Raw genomic sequence first — 18650 nt, 5'->3', positions numbered from 1 at the left:
CATTAATGAGTATAAGATAAAAAATGAGGGGTTTAGTCTCCTTAAATATGCCGATGATATGGCACTTGTGGGTCTTATGAAAGTGGGAGATGTTAGTAGTTCTTCTGTATATTATGAACACTCTGAAGCACTTTTTTTACCCCCCGGCGGTAAATATATTTCAACGGGGGGGGGGGGGGGGGGGGGGTATTCCAACCCAAATTTTTTTGGGGTATTTTTATTTAAAGGAATTAATTATAAAAGCGATTTAAGGGAATAAAGAAAAAAAAGCTTATTGTATTAGTGAAATAATTGTAACTATTTGCAAATAATATTTTATTTTTAATTATGCATGCATTCTCTCTAAATGAATCAAAGAAATTATAGCATATTTTCAATTCAAAAAGGCTAAATTTAGTAAAAAAAAAAAAAAAAAAGTTGAGTAGCCTAATACGCGTCACCGGATACTGTCGGTAGTTGAACATTTCTGTTGTAAAACAGTCAAATATTAAATGTTTTCCACTTACATTTTGCCAGGCATTCGTTCACTTCTTTAATCATTCTGACATTGAAGAGCTAGACCGCTGAACTTTTAGTCATCCTAACGCCAAACAGAGCGGTGCGTAATGGAGCGCATCAGAACAGCATCAAGAATATCAAATACATTGCAGTGAATCTTTTATTTTGCATCTTAAGTTTATAGGCAATAATAATGACAGGTTTGCGAAAGTGTAGAACTCGGTGAGCTCGCGCAAAACACATCTTCAGCACAGCGACTCATTTAAACGCCTCTGATTGGCCAATGCGTTCAACAGACATGTCAGTGATTGGCTACAATGCTCAACGCTGCCGTACGCCGTGTGTGCGCTACGGTTTAGTCTCTGTCTCGCATGCGTGCTCGCTCTAGATTCCGGGAGATTTTAACTAATTTGCGCCATAAATAGTGGTCCATCCAGTAGTTAAGAGCCTGAATTGTTTATAGTAATTCTGAAATTTAGTGCACACGAGTGAAAAAAAAATACAGCACAGAAGAATGTCTAATTTAGCGTGAGATTTCTTTGTTAAGCGTGAGAGCGTGAGATTGAGGCTGAATGCGTGACTGTCACGCCAGATGCGTGAGAGTTGGCAACCCTGCTGTGTGTCCCAGTTTCAGATTGAAGAGCGATAAACTTTTTTAGTGATAAACTCCGCCTCAGCTTCGCATCTACCTTCTGCCATAGTTGTTTTCACACTGTATGTGATGTGAATGGGTCCCAAACAGACATACATCATCAACTAGGCTGTATCGTTATTATCGCGGGGAGACTAATTGTTATCGTGAGGAGAATTTGTACCAGTATATCACAAATGATAATATATTGCCCATCCCTACTTTACACACATCATGTTTTGAATAAAGAAAACGCTGTACTTGTTCAAAGAACCAGTTTTTTTATTGACCCTTGCACTGCAAAAAAGCAAAAATATATGGCAGAGGTGTTCAAGCATTTGTGTAAATACTGTCATAAATGACTCAATCTCACTATAATTGTCACTGAACAGAATAAGTTCTAATGTCCAGTAATGCAGTTTAATCAATGTACTTGAATGTAATTGGATTACAAAAGCAAAGTTGTGTTTGCATTGAGGTGTTTAAATGAACACATGTCCACATGAAATAATACTGATGAAAAGGAAAAAAATATATATGTTTAAAAAATATTCTTGATTATGATATAAATACTTTATTAGTAACTTCAACATGCAAAATCTTTCAGTAAAGTAAGCTCAGCAACAGTCAGGATCAGCATACTCTGTGAAGCAATCATTCCATTTTGCTCTGGACGATTTTCTTTTTTTCTTTCATGACGGTTACTAAAATTGCCGAGGAAGGTCAGGAACAACGGTATGAATATGATGCCATGGACGGCCCCAAACAGAATGACTAAGAACATGATTTTGAAGAAGGTCCTGAAGAGGTAGCTTTTAGCAGTCGAGAGCACCACCACACCGGCGATAGTGGACACCGCACCCTGAATGATGGGATAGCCCAGCTTAGTGACGGCATCTGTGGCTCTCTCTGTCACGGTTCATAAATCCTATGCCTCTTTCTTGTCTCGTGTTTCTGTTGTTGTATGTTACGTGCTGATTGTGTGGGCGTGCCGGCTGATCAGCACTCATCAACAATCAAGTTCATCACTCCGTCACCAGCTGCAGCTCATCTCAGCACCTATATATACTCACTCAATTCTCATCTCCTTTGTCAGATCGTTGTATGTGGTTCCCGGTGTGTGATCTCATCTTGTTCCAGTCTCGGTGTCTCCTCGTTCCTGTTCGTGTCCCCGTGGATGTTCACCCTGGTATTCTCACGTCACGTCATCACCTGTCATCACGGCACATCTGACCATCGAAGTCCCTGCGCCACTATCCTGTTTCTCGCTCTGGACTTATCTATCATCAACTTGTGTACAATAAAGAAAAGAGTTAACTTGCATTTGCTTCCGTGTTTCTATCATGACAGAACGATCTGACCCATCGATGGAAGCAGCGAGTAGCTCTGCCAGATCGCTGGAGGAGTTCGTGAACAGCAGCATACTTCGAATGGACTCCCAGGAGAAGAACCTCAGCGATACAGCGCGTGCTGTTCAGGCTCTAGTGGCGCAGGTGTCCGGGCTCACCCAACAGCTTCAACATCTGCGAGTTCCCGCTGCGCCCCCCACACCGCCGGTTCCCCCACCACCACCAGAGAATCCCTCCCAGTCGGAGCCCCGCCTACCAGTTCCTGAGTCCTATGCAGGTGAACCCAACTTCTGTCGAGCTTTCTTAACACGATGCTCCATGCACGTCTCTCTTCAGCCCAGAACATTCAACAACGAGCAAACCAAGGTCGCCTTTGTGCTGACGCTGCTGACTGGGAAGGCGGCACTCTGGGGAACAGCGGTGTGGGAGAATCAAGACCCATGCTGTGCCTCGTTCCAGGAGCTCTCCGCCGAGATGAAACGAGTCTTTGACCGGGCCGTCGCTGGACGTGAGGCAGCTAGGATGCTGGCCGATCTGCGGCAGGGAGAGAGATCCGTTTCAGACTTCTCCATCGAGTTTTGGACTCTAGCGGTGGAGAGCCAATGGAACGAGGAGGCGCAGTGGGATATGTTCCTGCATGGGCTGGCTGACCGCGTCCAGAAGGAGATTTACGCCATGGACCTGCCAACTTCTCTCAACGACCTAATCGCATTGGCATTAAGAGTGGACGCACGGTTATCACGAATGAACCGTCGCACGTTGCCCAGTCGCCCCACAGGAGGATTCGAGGGCCAACGATCCGGAGGCGGGGACGCGGTCAGCCCTGTCTACGATCACGAGCCCATGCAGGTTGGTCGAGCCCGGCTTTCCCGGGAGGAGAAGGAGAGGCGGAGATCCCAGGGCCTCTGCATGTACTGTGGAGGAGCGGGTCACTTCGCCTATAACTGCCCGTTAAAAGGCCCAGCCCGATAGTAAGTATGAGGCTACTATCGGGTGGGATCTCCGCCGAGAAGTCCTCATCCACATCTACTCTCCTTCCGGTAAGACTGAGATGGTCAACTCACCTTCACGACTGTCGAGCACTACTGGATTCTGGGGCAGAAGGTAATTTCATGGACTATTCATTTGCACGCAAACTTCAAGTTCCCCTCAGACCCCTCACACACAAGATCTCAGTACACGCTCTCAACGGCCAAGAACTTCCCACCATCTCACTCATCACCGAAGACATCACCCTCATCACATCAGGAAATCACACTGAAATCATCTCTTTTTACATTCTGGACACTCCCCTCGCACCCATCGTCCTTGGTCACCCCTGGCTCACCCGTCACAATCCTAGAGTGGACTGGTCTACCAATTCTGTGTCTGCGTGGAGCAGTTTTTGGCATAAGTCTTGTCTCGTGTCTGCTTGTCCGTCTGTTTCTGTCCCTGTGTTTCAGGAGGAGGCAGTGGATTTGTCTAACGTGCCCGCGGAGTATCTGGACCTGAAGGAGGTGTTCAGTAAGTCTCGGGCTGCTTCTCTTCCCCCGCATCGTCCCTATGACTGTGCCATAGATTTACTGCCAGGTACGTCTCCGCCCAAGGGCAAGTTATATTCACTCTCTGTTCCAGAGAGGGAGGCCATGGAGAAATATATTTCTGATTCTCTAGCAACTGGGTTCATTCGTCCTTCCTCTTCTCCAGCGGGGGCGGGGTTCTTTTTTGTGGGGAAGAAGGACGGGTCTTTGCGACCTTGTATTGACTACCGGGGGCTGAACAGCATCACGGTAAAGAATACTTATCCTTTGCCGTTGATGTCTTCAGCCTTCGAGAGGTTGCAGGGAGCGTCCATCTTCACAAAATTGGATTTACGTAATGCTTATCATTTGGTCCGCATCAGGGAGGGGGATGAATGGAAGACCGCTTTTAACACCCCCAGGGGGCACTTTGAATACTTGGTCATGCCCTTCGGGCTGTCCAACTCCCCAGCGGTCTTCCAAGCACTTGCCAACGATGTGTTGCGAGACATGGTCGATCAGTTCATATATGTCTACCTGGATGACATATTGATTTTTTCTTCGTCTCTCCAGGAACATGTGCAACACGTTCGACAAGTGCTCCAGAGATTGCTAGAGAATGGGCTTTTTGTCAAGGCGGAGAAATGCGATTTTCATGCACAGTCTGTCCCTTTCTTAGGTTACATCGTGTCGGTTGAGGGAATGCGCATGGATCCTGAGAAGATTAAGGCTGTGGTAGAATGGCCAAGTCCAGATTCCCGTAAGGCCCTACAGAGGTTTCTGGGGTTCGCCAATTTCTACCGGCGTTTTATTCACAATTTCAGCCAACTAGCCGCACCTCTGACCGCCTTGACCTCCCCCAGGACGACGTTCAGGTGGTCAGACGCAGCCGAGGCTGCGTTTGCCAAACTGAAGGGTTGCTTCGTTTCAGCCCCCATTCTGATAACCCCTGATCCATCACGTCAGTTCGTGGTGGAGGTCGATGCGTCAGAGGTGGAGGTAGGTGCAGTGTTATCCCAGCGTTCTTCCTCAGATGATAAGATGCATCCTTGCGCGTTTTTGTCTCATCGTTTATCCCCTGCGGAGCGCAATTATGACATTGGCAACAGAGAGTTATTGGCAGTCAAGTTAGCATTGGAAGAATGGCGCCACTGGTTAGAAGGGTCGGGGGTACCTTTTATCGTCTGGACCGATCACAAGAACTTGGAATATATTCGGACAGCTAAAAGACTAAACTCCAGGCAGGCTCGGTGGGCTCTTTTTTTCGGTCGTTTTGATTTTACTCTCTCGTACCGCCCGGGTTCCAAAAACATCAAACCCGATTCTTTATCGCGTATTTTTGACCGATCCGAACGCCCGTCTACTCCCGAGTGCATTTTACCAGAGTCTCTATTCGTCTCTACACTCACATGGGAGGTCGAATCGAAGGTCAAGAAGGCCTTAGAAGGGGTAATGCCTCCGACTCGTTGTCCACCGAATCGTTTATTTGTGCCGGAGGGTTTACGGTCCAGCGTGATCCAGTGGGGACATTGTTCCAATGTGGCTTGCCATCCGGGAGTTAATCGCACTAAATTTTTGGTCAAGCAACGATTCTGGTGGCCTCTCATGGCTCGTGACGTTCACAATTTTGTTTTGGCTTGCTCAGTTTGTGCCACAGGTAAGACTTCCAATCGCTCTCCAGATGGGTTACTTCAACCGCTGCCGGTGCCTTCGAGACCCTGGTCCCATATCGCTCTAGATTTTGTCACCGCCCTCCCACCCTCCCAGGGTCACACGGTAGTTTTGATCGTGGTGGACCGGTTCTCGAAGGCGGCCCATTTCATTCCCTTGCCCAAATTACCCTCAGCCAAGGAGACAGCGTTGATTGTCGTTAATCACGTCTTTCGGCTACATGGCCTCCCGATAGACGTGGTTTCTGACAGAGGACCCCAATTTGTGTCCAAATTTTGGCGAGAGTTTTGTAAATGCCTGGGTGCGACTGTCAGTCTGTCCTCTGGGTTTCATCCCCAGAGCAATGGTCAAACTGAGCGAGCCAACCAGGATCTGGAGAGAACGTTGCGATGTTTAGTGTCCAAGAATCCTTCCTCTTGGAGTCAGCAACTGTCTATGGTGGAGTACGCCCACAACACGTTGCCAGTGTCATCCACGGGCCTATCACCGTTTGAATGTAGTTTAGGGTACCAGCCACCTATTTTTCCCAGTCTGGAATCCGAAGTCGCGGTCCCCTCTGCCCACGCCTTCGTCCAGAGGTGTCGCCGCACTTGGACTAGAGCCCGTGAGACTCTACTCCAAGTGGGGGCGCGCACTAAGGCCCAAGCCGATCGCCACCGGCGTAAGCCTCCCGTGTATGTCGTCGGTTCTAAAGTGTGGCTTTCTACCAAGGACATTCCTCTCCGCTCCGTTTCTAATAAACTTGCTCCTAAATTTATTGGCCCATTCTCTGTCACTAAAATCATTAGTCCGGTGACAGTCCGCCTCAATCTTCCTCCAGTGTACAGGAGGATTCATCCCGTCTTTCATGTGTCCAAAATTAAGCCCGTGTTTTTTGCTCGTATTAATCCGCCAGTCCCGGTCCCCCCCCCCCCCGCCGCGACTCGTAGATGGGGAACCTTCTTATTCGGTCAGTCGTATTCTGGACTCAAGGCGGAGGGGACGCGGATTTCAGTACTTGGTGGACTGGGAGGGTTACGGTCCGGAGGAGAGGAGTTGGGTACCGGCTAGAGACATCCTGGATCACTCCCTTATCGATGATTACAATCGGCAGGTAAGGGAGCCTGGGAACGCCAGGAGGCGTTCCTAGGGGAGGGGGTACTGTCACGGTTCATAAATCCTATGCCTCTTTCTTGTCTCGTGTTTCTGTTGTTGTATGTTACGTGCTGATTGTGTGGGCGTGCCGGCTGATCAGCACTCATCAACAATCAAGTTCATCACTCCGTCACCAGCTGCAGCTCATCTCAGCACCTATATATACTCACTCAATTCTCATCTCCTTTGTCAGATCGTTGTATGTGGTTCCCGGTGTGTGATCTCGTCTTGTTCCAGTCTCGGTGTCTCCTCGTTCCTGTTCGTGTCCCCGTGGATGTTCACCCTGGTATTCTCACGTCACGTCATCACCTGTCATCACGGCACATCTGACCATCGAAGTCCCTGCGCCACTATCCTGTTTCTCGCTCTGGACTTATCTATCATCAACTTGTGTACAATAAAGAAAAGAGTTAACTTGCATTTGCTTCCGTGTTTCTATCATGACACTCTCATTCGCTGAGGACTTTTCACTTGACACAAAAGCATAGCATATGTGAGCAGAGAAGTCGACAGAAAACCCGATACAGATAACAAGATTAATCATAGACACAGAGTCTAAACTAACATCCCATAATGCCATGAAACCGGCCACTCCCACAATGACAGATGCGATGGCAAATGTCACCCAGAGAGAGCAAAGAGGGTTTGGGATCAACAGGAGTGAAATGACTAGCATTGCACATGTAGCAACTACTATATTCTGGATTGTATTAGTAATGATGACGGCGTATTGGTCGAAATAGATGAATGCGGGGTGATACACTATCAGATCAACGGATGGCTGCAACTTCCCACATTTTTCTGCGGTTTCTCTAAATGCATTCAGCATGTTCTTCTCATCAATCGCTGTGCGGATGTTCACAGTCTGAATGAACATACGTGACGCATGGATTTGATTGTTAGTGAATTTAACATCTTGACTAAAACCAGACTGATTAAGAAATGTAGCTAAATAGCGTTTGAATTGAATTTCATCATCTAAATTAAGACCTGCACTCAGTCCAAACTGCATGTACGCACTCAGCCAAGAAATGGGTGAAATGCCTGAATCTGCCACTGGCAGATTTTGAAATTTTTCCAAACACAAGTCAAGACTTTCACAAGCAGTTGGGTTCCAGTACTGAAAGTCTTTATCCTTTATAACTAACATGACATTGGGACCAAAGTCAGAGAAGAAATCATCTTCTTTGTCATAGTAACTACCAACATATGAGCCGTCTGCTGCTAAATGCTTCAGATCTAGACCTTCCTGCATTTGGAAGCATCCATAGATACTGATGGCCAAATACCAGGCATAGATCAGACACACGAGCGCCTTAACCCACACTCTTGTCAGAAAAGGGCCGTAATAGTTTTTAAAGAATGAATCTATTGGCATTTCAAATTCCTTATCTGTGTTTTTATCATACGCCCCACCAACACAACAACCTCCATCATCACCAGTGGCTTCTGGGAGTTTCATGAAGGTCAAGAGGACATGCCATAGAGATCAATCACACAGTCTATCCTGAGGAAGAGGACATGCTATAGAGATCAATCACACAGTCTATCCTGAGGAAGAGGACATGCTATAGACATCAATCACACAGTCTAACCCGAGGAAGAGGACATGCTATAGAGATCAATCACACAGTCTATCCTGAGGAAGAGGACATGCTATAGAGATCAATCACACAGTCTATCCTGAGGAAGAGGACATGCCATAGAGATCAATCACACAGTCTATCCTGAGGAAGAGGACATGCTATAGACATCAATCACACAGTCTATCCTGAGGAAGAGGACATGCTATAGAGATCAATCACACAGTCTATCCTGAGGAAGAGGACATGCTATATTGATCAATCACACAGTCTATCCTGAGGAAGAGGACATGCTATATTGATCAATCACACAGTCTATCCTGAGGAAGAGGACATGCTATAGAGATCAATCACACAGTCTATCCTGAGGAAGAGGACATGCTATAGACATCAATCACACAGTCTAACCCGAGGAAGAGGACATGCTATAGAGATCAATCACACAGTCTATCCTGAGGAAGAGGACATGCTATAGACATCAATCACACAGTCTATCCTGAGGAAGAGGACATGCCATAGAGATCAATCACACAGTCTATCCTGAGGAAGAGGACATGCTATAGACATCAATCACACAGTCTATCCTGAGGAAGAGGACATGCTATAGAGATCAATCACACAGTCTATCCTGAGGAAGAGGACATGCTATATTGATCAATCACACAGTCTATCCTGAGGAAGAGGACATGCTATATTGATCAATCACACAGTCTATCCTGAGGAAGAGGACATGCTATAGACATCAATCACACAGTCTATCCTGAGGAAGAGGACATGCTATAGACATCAATCACAGTCTATCCTGAGGAAGAGGACATGCCATAGAGATCAATCACACAGTCTATCCTGAGGAAGAGGACATGCTATAGACATCAATCACAGTCTATCCTGAGGAAGAGGACATGCCATAGAGATCAATCACACAGTCTATCCTGAGGAAGAGAACATGCCATATTGATCAATCACAGTCTATCCTGAGGAAGAGGACATGCTATAGAGATCAATCACACAGTCTATCCTGAGGAAGAGGACATGCTATAGAGATCAATCACACAGTCTATCCTGAGGAAGAGGACATGCTATAGAGATCAATCACACAGTCTATCCTGAGGAAGAGGACATGCTATAGACATCAATCACACAGTCTATCCTGAGGAAGAGGACATGCGATAGACATCAATCACACAGTCTATCCTGAGGAAGAGGACATGCTATAGAGATCAATCACACAGTCTATCCTGAGGAAGAGGACATGCTATAGAGATCAATCACACAGTCTATCCTGAGGAAGAGGACATGCCATAGAGATCAATCACACAGTCTATCCTGAGGAAGAGGACATGCCATAGAGATCAATCACACAGTCTATCCTGAGGAAGAGGACATGCTATAGAGATCAATCACACAGTCTATCCTGAGGAAGAGGACATGCTATAGAGATCAATCACACAGTCTATCCTGAGGAAGAGGACATGCTATAGACATCAATCACACAGTCTATCCTGAGGAAGAGGACATGCCATAGAGATCAATCACACAGTCTATCCTGAGGAAGAGGACATGCTATAGACATCAATCACACAGTCTATCCTGAGGAAGAGGACATGCTATAGAGATCAATCACACAGGAAGGAAGAGGAAGAGGAAGAGGACATGATATAGACATCAATCACACAGTCTATCCTGAGGAAGAGGACATGCTATAGAGATCAATCACACAGGAAGGAAGAGGAAGAGGACATGCTATAGACATCAATCACACAGTCTATCCTGAGGAAGAGGACATGCTATAGACATCAATCACAGTCTATCCTGAGGAAGAGGACATGCCATAGAGATCAATCACACAGTATATCCTGAGGAAGAGGACATGCTATAGACATCAATCACAGTCTATCCTGAGGAAGAGGACATGCCATAGAGATCAATCACACAGTCTATCCTGAGGAAGAGGACATGCTATAGAGATCAGTCACACAGTCTATCCTGAGGAAGAGGACATGCTATAGAGATCAGTCACACAGTCTATCCTGAGGAAGAGGACATGCTATAGAGATCAATCACACAGTCTATCCTGAGGAAGAGGACATGCTATAGAGATCAATCACACAGTCTATCCTGAGGAAGAGGACATGCTATAGAGATCAATCACACAGTCTATCCTGAGGAAGAGGACATGCCATATTGATCAATCACACAGTCTATCCTGAGGAAGAGGACATGCTATAGAGATCAGTCACACAGTCTATCCTGAGGAAGAGGACATGCTATAGAGATCAGTCACACAGTCTAACCTGAGGAAGAGGACATACTATAGAGATCAATCACACAGTCTATCCCGAGGAAGAGGACATGCTATAGAGATCAATCACACAGTCTATCCTGAGGAAGAGGACATGGTATAGAGATCAATCACACAGTCTATCCTGAGGAAGAGGACATGCTATAGACATCAATCACACAGTCTATCCTGAGGAAGAGGACATGCTATAGACATCAATCACACAGTCTAACCTGAGGAAGAGGACATGCTATAGAGATCAATCACACAGTCTAACCTGAGGAAGAGGACATGCTGTAGACATCAATCACACAGTCTATCCTGAGGAAGAGGACATGCTGTAGACATCAATCACACAGTCTATCCTGAGGAAGAGGACATGCTATAGACATCAATCACACAGTCTATCCTGAGGAAGAGGACATGCTATAGAGATCAATCATACAGTCTATCCTGAGGAAGAGGACATGCTATAGAGATCAATCACACAGTCTAACCTGAGGAAGAGGACATGCTATAGACATCAATCACACAGTCTAACCTGAGGAAGAGGACATGCTATAGAGATCAATCACACAGTCTAACCTGAGGAAGAGGACATGCTATAGACATCAATCACACAGTCTATCCTGAGGAAGAGGACATGCTGTAGACATCAATCACACAGTCTATCCTGAGGAAGAGGACATGCTATAGACATCAATCACACAGTCTATCCTGAGGAAGAGGACATGCTATAGAGATCAATCATACAGTTTATCCTGAGGAAGAGGACATGCTATAGACATCAATCACACAGTCTATCCTGAGGAAGAGGACATACTATATTGATCAATCACACAGTCTATCCTGAGGAAGAGGACATGCTATAGACATCAATCACACAGTCTATCCTGAGGAAGAGGACATGCTATAGAGATCAGTCACACAGTCTATCCTGAGGAAGAGGACATACTATATTGATCAATCACACAGTCTATCCTGAGGAAGAGGACATGCTATAGACATCAATCACACAGTCTATCCTGAGCAAGAAGACATGCTATAGAGATCAATCACACAGTCTATCCCGAGGAAGAGGACATGCTATAGACATCAATCACACAGTCTATCCTGAGGAAGAGGACATGCTATAGACATCAATCACACAGTCTATCCTGAGGAAGAGGACATACTATAGAGATCAGTCACACAGTCTATCCTGAGGAAGAGGACATGCTATAGACATCAATCACACAGTCTATCCTGAGGAAGAGGACATGCTATAGACATCAATCACACAGTCTATCCTGAGGAAGAGGACATGCTATAGACATCAATCACACAGTCTATACTGAGGAAGAGGACATGCTGTAGACATCAATCACACAGTCTATCCTGAGGAAGAGGACATACTATAGAGATCAGTCACACAGTCTATCCTGAGGAAGAGGACATGCTATAGAGATCAGTCACACAGTCTATCCTGAGGAAGAGGACATACTATATTGATCAATCACACAGTCTATCCTGAGGAAGAGGACATGCTATAGACATCAATCACACAGTCTATCCTGAGGAAGAGGACATGCTATAGAGATCAATCACACAGTCTAACCCGAGGAAGAGGACATGCTATAGAGATCAATCACACAGCCTATCCTGAGGAAGAGGACATGCTATAGAGATCAATCACACAGTCTATCCTGAGGAAGAGGACATGCTATAGAGATCAATCACACAGTCTATCCTGAGGAAGAGGACATGCTATAGAGATCAATCACACAGTCTATCCTGAGGAAGAGGACATGCTATAGAGATCAATCACACAGTCTATCCTGAGGAAGAGGACATGCTATAGAGATCAATCACACAGTCTATCCTGAGGAAGAGGACATGCTATAGAGATCAATCACACAGTCTAACCCGAGGAAGAGGACATGCTATAGAGATCAATCACACAGCCTATCCTGAGGAAGAGGACATGCTATAGAGATCAATCACACAGTCTATCCTGAGGAAGAGGACATGCTATAGAGATCAATCACACAGTCTATCCTGAGGAAGAGGACATGCTATAGACATCAATCACACAGTCTATCCTGAGGAAGAGGACATGCTATAGACATCAATCACACAGTCTATCCTGAGGAAGAGGACATGCTATAGAGATCAATCACACAGTCTATCCTGAGGAAGAGGACATGCTATAGAGATCAATCACACAGGAAGGAAGAGGACGAGGAATCACAGATTTAGGGATAGAAACATGTACTTATGTGAATATATTTAATTCTTTATACCTTGAACAAGACATAATCGAAATGGTAATGGCCAGGGAATACGTAAGAGAGAAGAGTGAGATAACCGATTCTGAATTGGTCTCAAGCTCATTCTGTCTTGATAGTGATGTATAGTAAGACACATGGACCTGTAGAAATGAAAAAAACAACAACAACAACACTGGGTTACACTTTATTTTAAGGTTTATTTGTTACAGTGTAATTATATATTTAAGTACTGAGTAATATTAAGTACCTACAGTTGGTACTCAACCAGAATAATACTTTTACCGCCACTGTTCCCGCGGGTGTGCATTTGCTGCCTTTCACCGTTAAGAGGCGCTACAATCACAGACCTTGAAAAGTGTCAGTTTATTCTCTCTATCGCGTAATCTGCCGCCGCGCCGCGGCTCATTGAGAGCGATTGAGAGCTGGTAGCAGATCAATTCAAGTGAAACATTGTAGTTAAACAAATTCATAATCACAATACTGAAATTACAGTACAAATTTAGACCTGAAACAAATGTAGGCTTTATTATTGCATCAAATTCAAGCAAAGTAGGCTAAACGTTAAGATTGTGTGTCCAATTTTTCTATAATTTAGAAAGGTTATGCTTGTCAATAGGTTATGTGTCTTATAGTTCGTGTTATTTTAATTAGTCAGTAGATTTATTAACTGAAACATAACAGTGAAATAAATGAAATGATCAGGACTTGATAACCGATGTTAGTCGGCAGCATTTGTGTTTTAGAAAACTTCAATGAGGCTTTGCATGACAAGACGTTAAGCTCATTCTCTGGCCAGAGCTCAGGCGATAGCTGTGTGGTCAACGCTACAACATGCGCCTCGCGGAGCGTGTGGTCAACGCAAACTAATTTTGTCCCTAGTTTAACATTTGTCAAAAATAAAAACTTTTGAAATGTTAATTTATTGATTCGACACACTTTTCTGAGCTTTGTTGTGTTTGATTTGATTTGGCCATAGCAACGAAATGATGTTTTCAAAAAAAAATAATGAAGTTTGAAGGGTTTCAAATACCAAATGGAAATACCATTTCAAGGTTTAGATAAAGTGTCGGGACAGTTTATTTATTTAAAACAGGGTTGCATCGAGTTTAGAGTTTATTCCCTTTGCAATGCAAAATAAGAAACACAGACTGTTATTCTTGCGACACTTTAAATTTGTATTGCCAAATTAATTGCAGCAAAATTAAACAATTAAAACAGTACAAAATAAAAATAGTTCAAAGCAACATAAATTAACATGCGTTTTTCTTTGCCTCTCTCTCACGCTTGATCTCTTTTTAGCAAGTTGAAGTTTTTGGGGTCTCTCTCGAAATTAAACATTTCAGGGTAAAAACCCATCATGAAGGCTAATAATAATACTGTATATGTGATCCACACAAATCAAAAAAAACAACAACAACTTGTAACAAAGTATTTAGCCTTTGTTGCTTCAATGACACAGAATGCCTAGCAGAATTCTCCTTACAATAAAACAAGGTTGATCGCAAATTAACGCGCTCTGTATCTGCTGATCACTCACATTCGTTTAGTTGGCATGAACGCATTTTCGTCAACAGTTCATGTTTGGATAATGCCAGATTGTTGACAATCACACACACACTGCTCACACACTCTAAAACTCTACAAAACCAGTTGCAACAACTGGATTGAAGACTTCAATTGATATTTTGTGTGAAATAAAATTCAATAAATAAAACTACAGTAGGCTATAGGGCCTACATTTGGACACATCAAGAGATTTATCCTTAAAAGAATATTGCCTTTGCCTGTTCTGCATCATCAGGCTATCCGACACTCTCCGTATGAAAGAGGGGCGATTAACACTCCTGCACCCCCACGATAAAAGTTTATTAACTAAATATTTTATTATTTTAATAATTGAAGAATTAAAACGCTACTCCGGTTTGGGCCAGCTTTTTCCAAGCAAAACTAAATACAATCTTAAAACGCAGGTTCATTTGTTGTCATGAACAAAATGTTCATCTCAATATTAAATTCCACAGGGATGGAATTCCTGGTCCTTACAACCAGGGTGCGATTTGTGAATTTTATTTTTATTCAAATAAATCTCAAACCAAAGTGCTTCGTGCTGCAGTTAAACTAAATAACTTTTATAGAATACTTACGAGTTTCAATGAAACAATATCGCAACATTTCAACAAATAAATTATTTGATCTGTTTTTACATTTTAATTCAGGGCGATTTACTTTTAATTAGAGTGAGATTTTCACGCATGCCTTGTCCTTTCCTCATTGGGAAGTGCTTACATGATAGCTAAACATGTTTGAGTAGATCCTCTGTACCTCTCAGTTTCATATGGATTACATAATCAGATAACAATTATTAAATATTTAGACATTTAAAGGCTTTAGACATAGCCTATTTCTCATCGTGACTGAACTGAGGCTTTCGGTTCATTTTTGTGATGCACAGTTCCCGGAGACAGAGACCATGCACAGTCAAACTTTTGTTTGTTTGACTAATATGAATAAAAGTTCATAAAAGTAAAAGTACAGTTTTGACTTATGTAGGCTACTCTACTCTTATCTGTATGACCAAAACATTACGGAGTATATTAGCCTAAGTTATTTTAGCTGTTAAGAGTAAAATAAGTTCAAATGAATGCACCACCGCGTTTGTCGAACACTAATTCACCATTTCTGTATAGGGAACCCCAATATTTTATAGGAATAGGCTTCTGTTTTCTACAATATGAAATATAGACTATATTGTTTTCATCTCTATTTTTAACTTTTGATTCTATTTTTCTGTTCTAAAAATATTTTCTTTTGCTGCGGTTTTGCACAATATCCCTTAGCGCCTGGTGGTCATTTCGCGAATGACTTTGAAATACGACTGGTTTAAAGAATTAGTTCACTTTCATTTACTCACCACAATGTCATCCAAGATGTCCACGTCTTTCTTTCTTCAGTCGAAAGAAATTAAGGTTTTTATGGAAGCTTGTTTCCGCCACTGAATAATAAATAAATAATAATAATTGCGACTTTTTATCTCACAATTCTGACTTTTTTTCTCACAATTGCGATATATCAAGTCAGAATTGTGACTTTTTTTCTCAGAATTGCGAGATATGAAGTCAGGATTGTGAGAAATAAAGTCGCAATTGCGTGTTATAAAGTCAGAATTGTGAGATATAAACTATTCTGAGGTAAAAAAAAAAAAAAAAAAAAAATCCGTCTTTTTTTTCCTTAGAATTGGACTTTATATCTCACAATTCTGACTTTATAACACGCAATTGCGACTTTATATCTCAGAATGCTTTGGAATCTCCATTACGCATCATACGCATCATGCGCTACGAAGACTCTTAAGATATAACTTAACTAAAGGTATACTACCACTAAAGGTATATCATTGCTAGGCGTCTTCAGGGCTATCATCCACTCGCGAGGCAGAGGCGCTGAGAGGCAGAGGCGCTGGCGCCCTCCAAGCAACGGCGCTGTTTTCGGTAACACATGATTTTGACGACTTCATTAAGTTTTGATTTATAGAAAACTCTTTTTAAAAGATTTTCGTTTTGTATAAATTGTATTTTAATTTTGATCAATGTTTTATCAATCAATTGCCCGTATTTAACCCCCTGGGGCCGGCGCGATAGGCTCGTTCTCTTACGAGAGCTTAACGCTCTGTCAGTCCCCATTGCCACGGCTACTGCAGCTGTTTACCCCGCAGTCAACGAGCCGGTATATCTACACACTCGCCTGCGCGCATCCGCCGTTCTCACGGCAACCCAGAGAAATTTCAAAAGAGCATAATGTCTGGTTGCACGGCTGACGCCATATGTGTTTCTAGTGCAGTGAATGTGCCCACGTTTCTGTGCTCACCCCTGTACACAAGCACTATACATCCCGTGTCTCTCACAGAGCCCACTCTCATGAAGCAGGCAAAAGCCACTTTAGTGTTAAAAGTCCACTTCTCCGTGCCCACACCTACTCACTGCCCGCTCTGTCACACGGCCTCGCACGACCGGTCATGTTTTAAATGTAAGTCCTGTGCCCGCCCTCGAGCGCTCACACATACTAACTAACATTTTCGCCCCGACGCCGACATCGCGCGGCGCGCCTCACACTATATGTTCCCCGTCCAAAGCCACCGGGACACTGTGTGTAAAACGGCCAGCTATCGCTACGTGCGATCCGCCGTATCTAAGCACCAAGAGCGCGCGCCGCGCCCGCCCCTGAATGTAAGTCCTGTGCCCGCCCTCGAGCGCTCACACATACTAACGAGCATTTTCGCCCCCGACGCCGCCATCGCGCGCCGCGCCCGCCCCTCCGTTTCGAGCTCTCGAGCCCGCGATGCGCGGCGATCGGAGCCCGGAGGCCATTCTGCCCCTGGCTGCACACGCAAAAGCGTGGGAAGCTATTCCAGGCGCATCAGAACGGGTGCTAAGCACAGTAAAACAGGGCTATACTCTGCAGTTCGCCCACCGCCCTCCGTGCTTTCAAGCGCGTATCGAGACCAGAGTGAATGGGGAAGTAGCACATCTACTTCGAGCAGAAATAGCTACACTTCTGTGCAAAAGGGCTATAGAACCGGTTTCCCCTTCCATGAGCGAGTCGGGCTTTTACAGCCGTTATTTCCTCGTTCCCAAGAAGGACGGAGCTCTCAGACCAATTTTGGATCTGAGACGTTTGAACAAGGCTCTTATGAGAAGACCGTTCAAAATGCTCACAACCAGACAAATTCTCGCGCAAATTCGCCCGAGGGACTGGTTTATATCTCTCGATCTAAAAGACGCGTACTTTTCAGATCCAGATAATACCCCGTCACAGGCCATTCTTGAGATTCGCCTTCGACGGTCAGGTATATCAGTACACGGCCCGCCTGTCGACACAGCGCGCGCGCTGTATTCAAAGCCTGGCCGCGTCCCTCCGGCCGGGCAGCACCGTACCTCTCAAAACATTTCAGAGGTTACTGGGTTGTATGGCCTCAGCCGCAGCAGTGCTTCGGCTGGGTCTTTTACGAATGCGCCCGCAACAACGCTGGCTGAATGCCCAAGTGCCTCACAGATCATGGGCTTCCGGCGGTATTCGCATCAGAGTGACTCAGAGCTGCGTTTCAGCTCTGAAGCCCTGGTTAGCGGCCGACTGGTACCAGCGGGGAGTGACAATGGGAGCTATCTCACACCGCAAAGTTATCTCGACGGACGCTTCCACTTCAGGCTGGGGCGCTCTGTTCGAGGGCAAACCGGCTTTTGGCCTATGGTCAGACCGGGAAAAATGCCTCCACATAAACTGTTTGGAGATGATAGCGGTCGAGAACGCGCTCAGGCGCTTCCTCCCATTCATACAGGATCACCATGTGCTAGTCCGCTCGGACAACACGTCCGTGGTATCCTATGTGAACCGACAGGGCGGTGTCAGATCCAGGAATCTGTGCAGGCTGACAGAACGCCTTCTCGTGTGGGCTTACCGCTCGCTGCGCTCGCTGAGAGCCACGCACGTGCCGGGCCACCTGAATGTCGGTCCAGACAGACTGTCCAGGGACAACATTCCCCCGGGAGAATGGTCTCTGCACCCCCAGACAGTCCAGTTTCTCTGGTGCCTATTCGGCAGAGCGGAAATCGACCTCTTTGCGTCGAAAGACAACGCTCACTGCCCGAAGTTTTATTCGAAGAGCGAGGACGCGCTGTCCCAGACATGTCCCAGCCTCCCGCTGTATGCTTTTCCTCCGATCTCCCTGTTGCCACAGGTC

The 18650-nt window shown here is 44.9% G+C and overlaps 1 protein-coding gene across 1 annotated transcript in view; it reads right to left on the bottom strand.

Moving 5' to 3' along the window:
* The window catches only part of LOC308687220 (patched domain-containing protein 3-like), a gene marked incomplete at its 3' end in the record, with an annotated part of 28059 nt that overhangs the window by 939 nt on the left and 8470 nt on the right, over nt 1-18650 (bottom strand). Inside the window, exons 4-7 of the mRNA XM_081359583.1 lie at nt 12929-13056; nt 12042-12067; nt 7230-8231; nt 1844-2038 (exon numbers count right to left, since the gene is read on the bottom strand). Of these exons, the coding sequence (XP_081215709.1) occupies nt 1844-2038; nt 7230-8231; nt 12042-12067; nt 12929-13056 (1351 nt within the window). The remainder of the gene's footprint in view (nt 1-1843; nt 2039-7229; nt 8232-12041; nt 12068-12928; nt 13057-18650) is intronic.

The sequence above is a fragment of the Scardinius erythrophthalmus genome (assembly GCF_964197995.2).
Source record: "Scardinius erythrophthalmus genome assembly, chromosome: 1".
NCBI classification, from domain to species: Eukaryota; Metazoa; Chordata; class Actinopteri; order Cypriniformes; family Leuciscidae; genus Scardinius; species Scardinius erythrophthalmus.
Note: the sequence above shows the minus strand (reverse complement) of the source record. Positions and strands in the feature narration are given on the sequence as shown.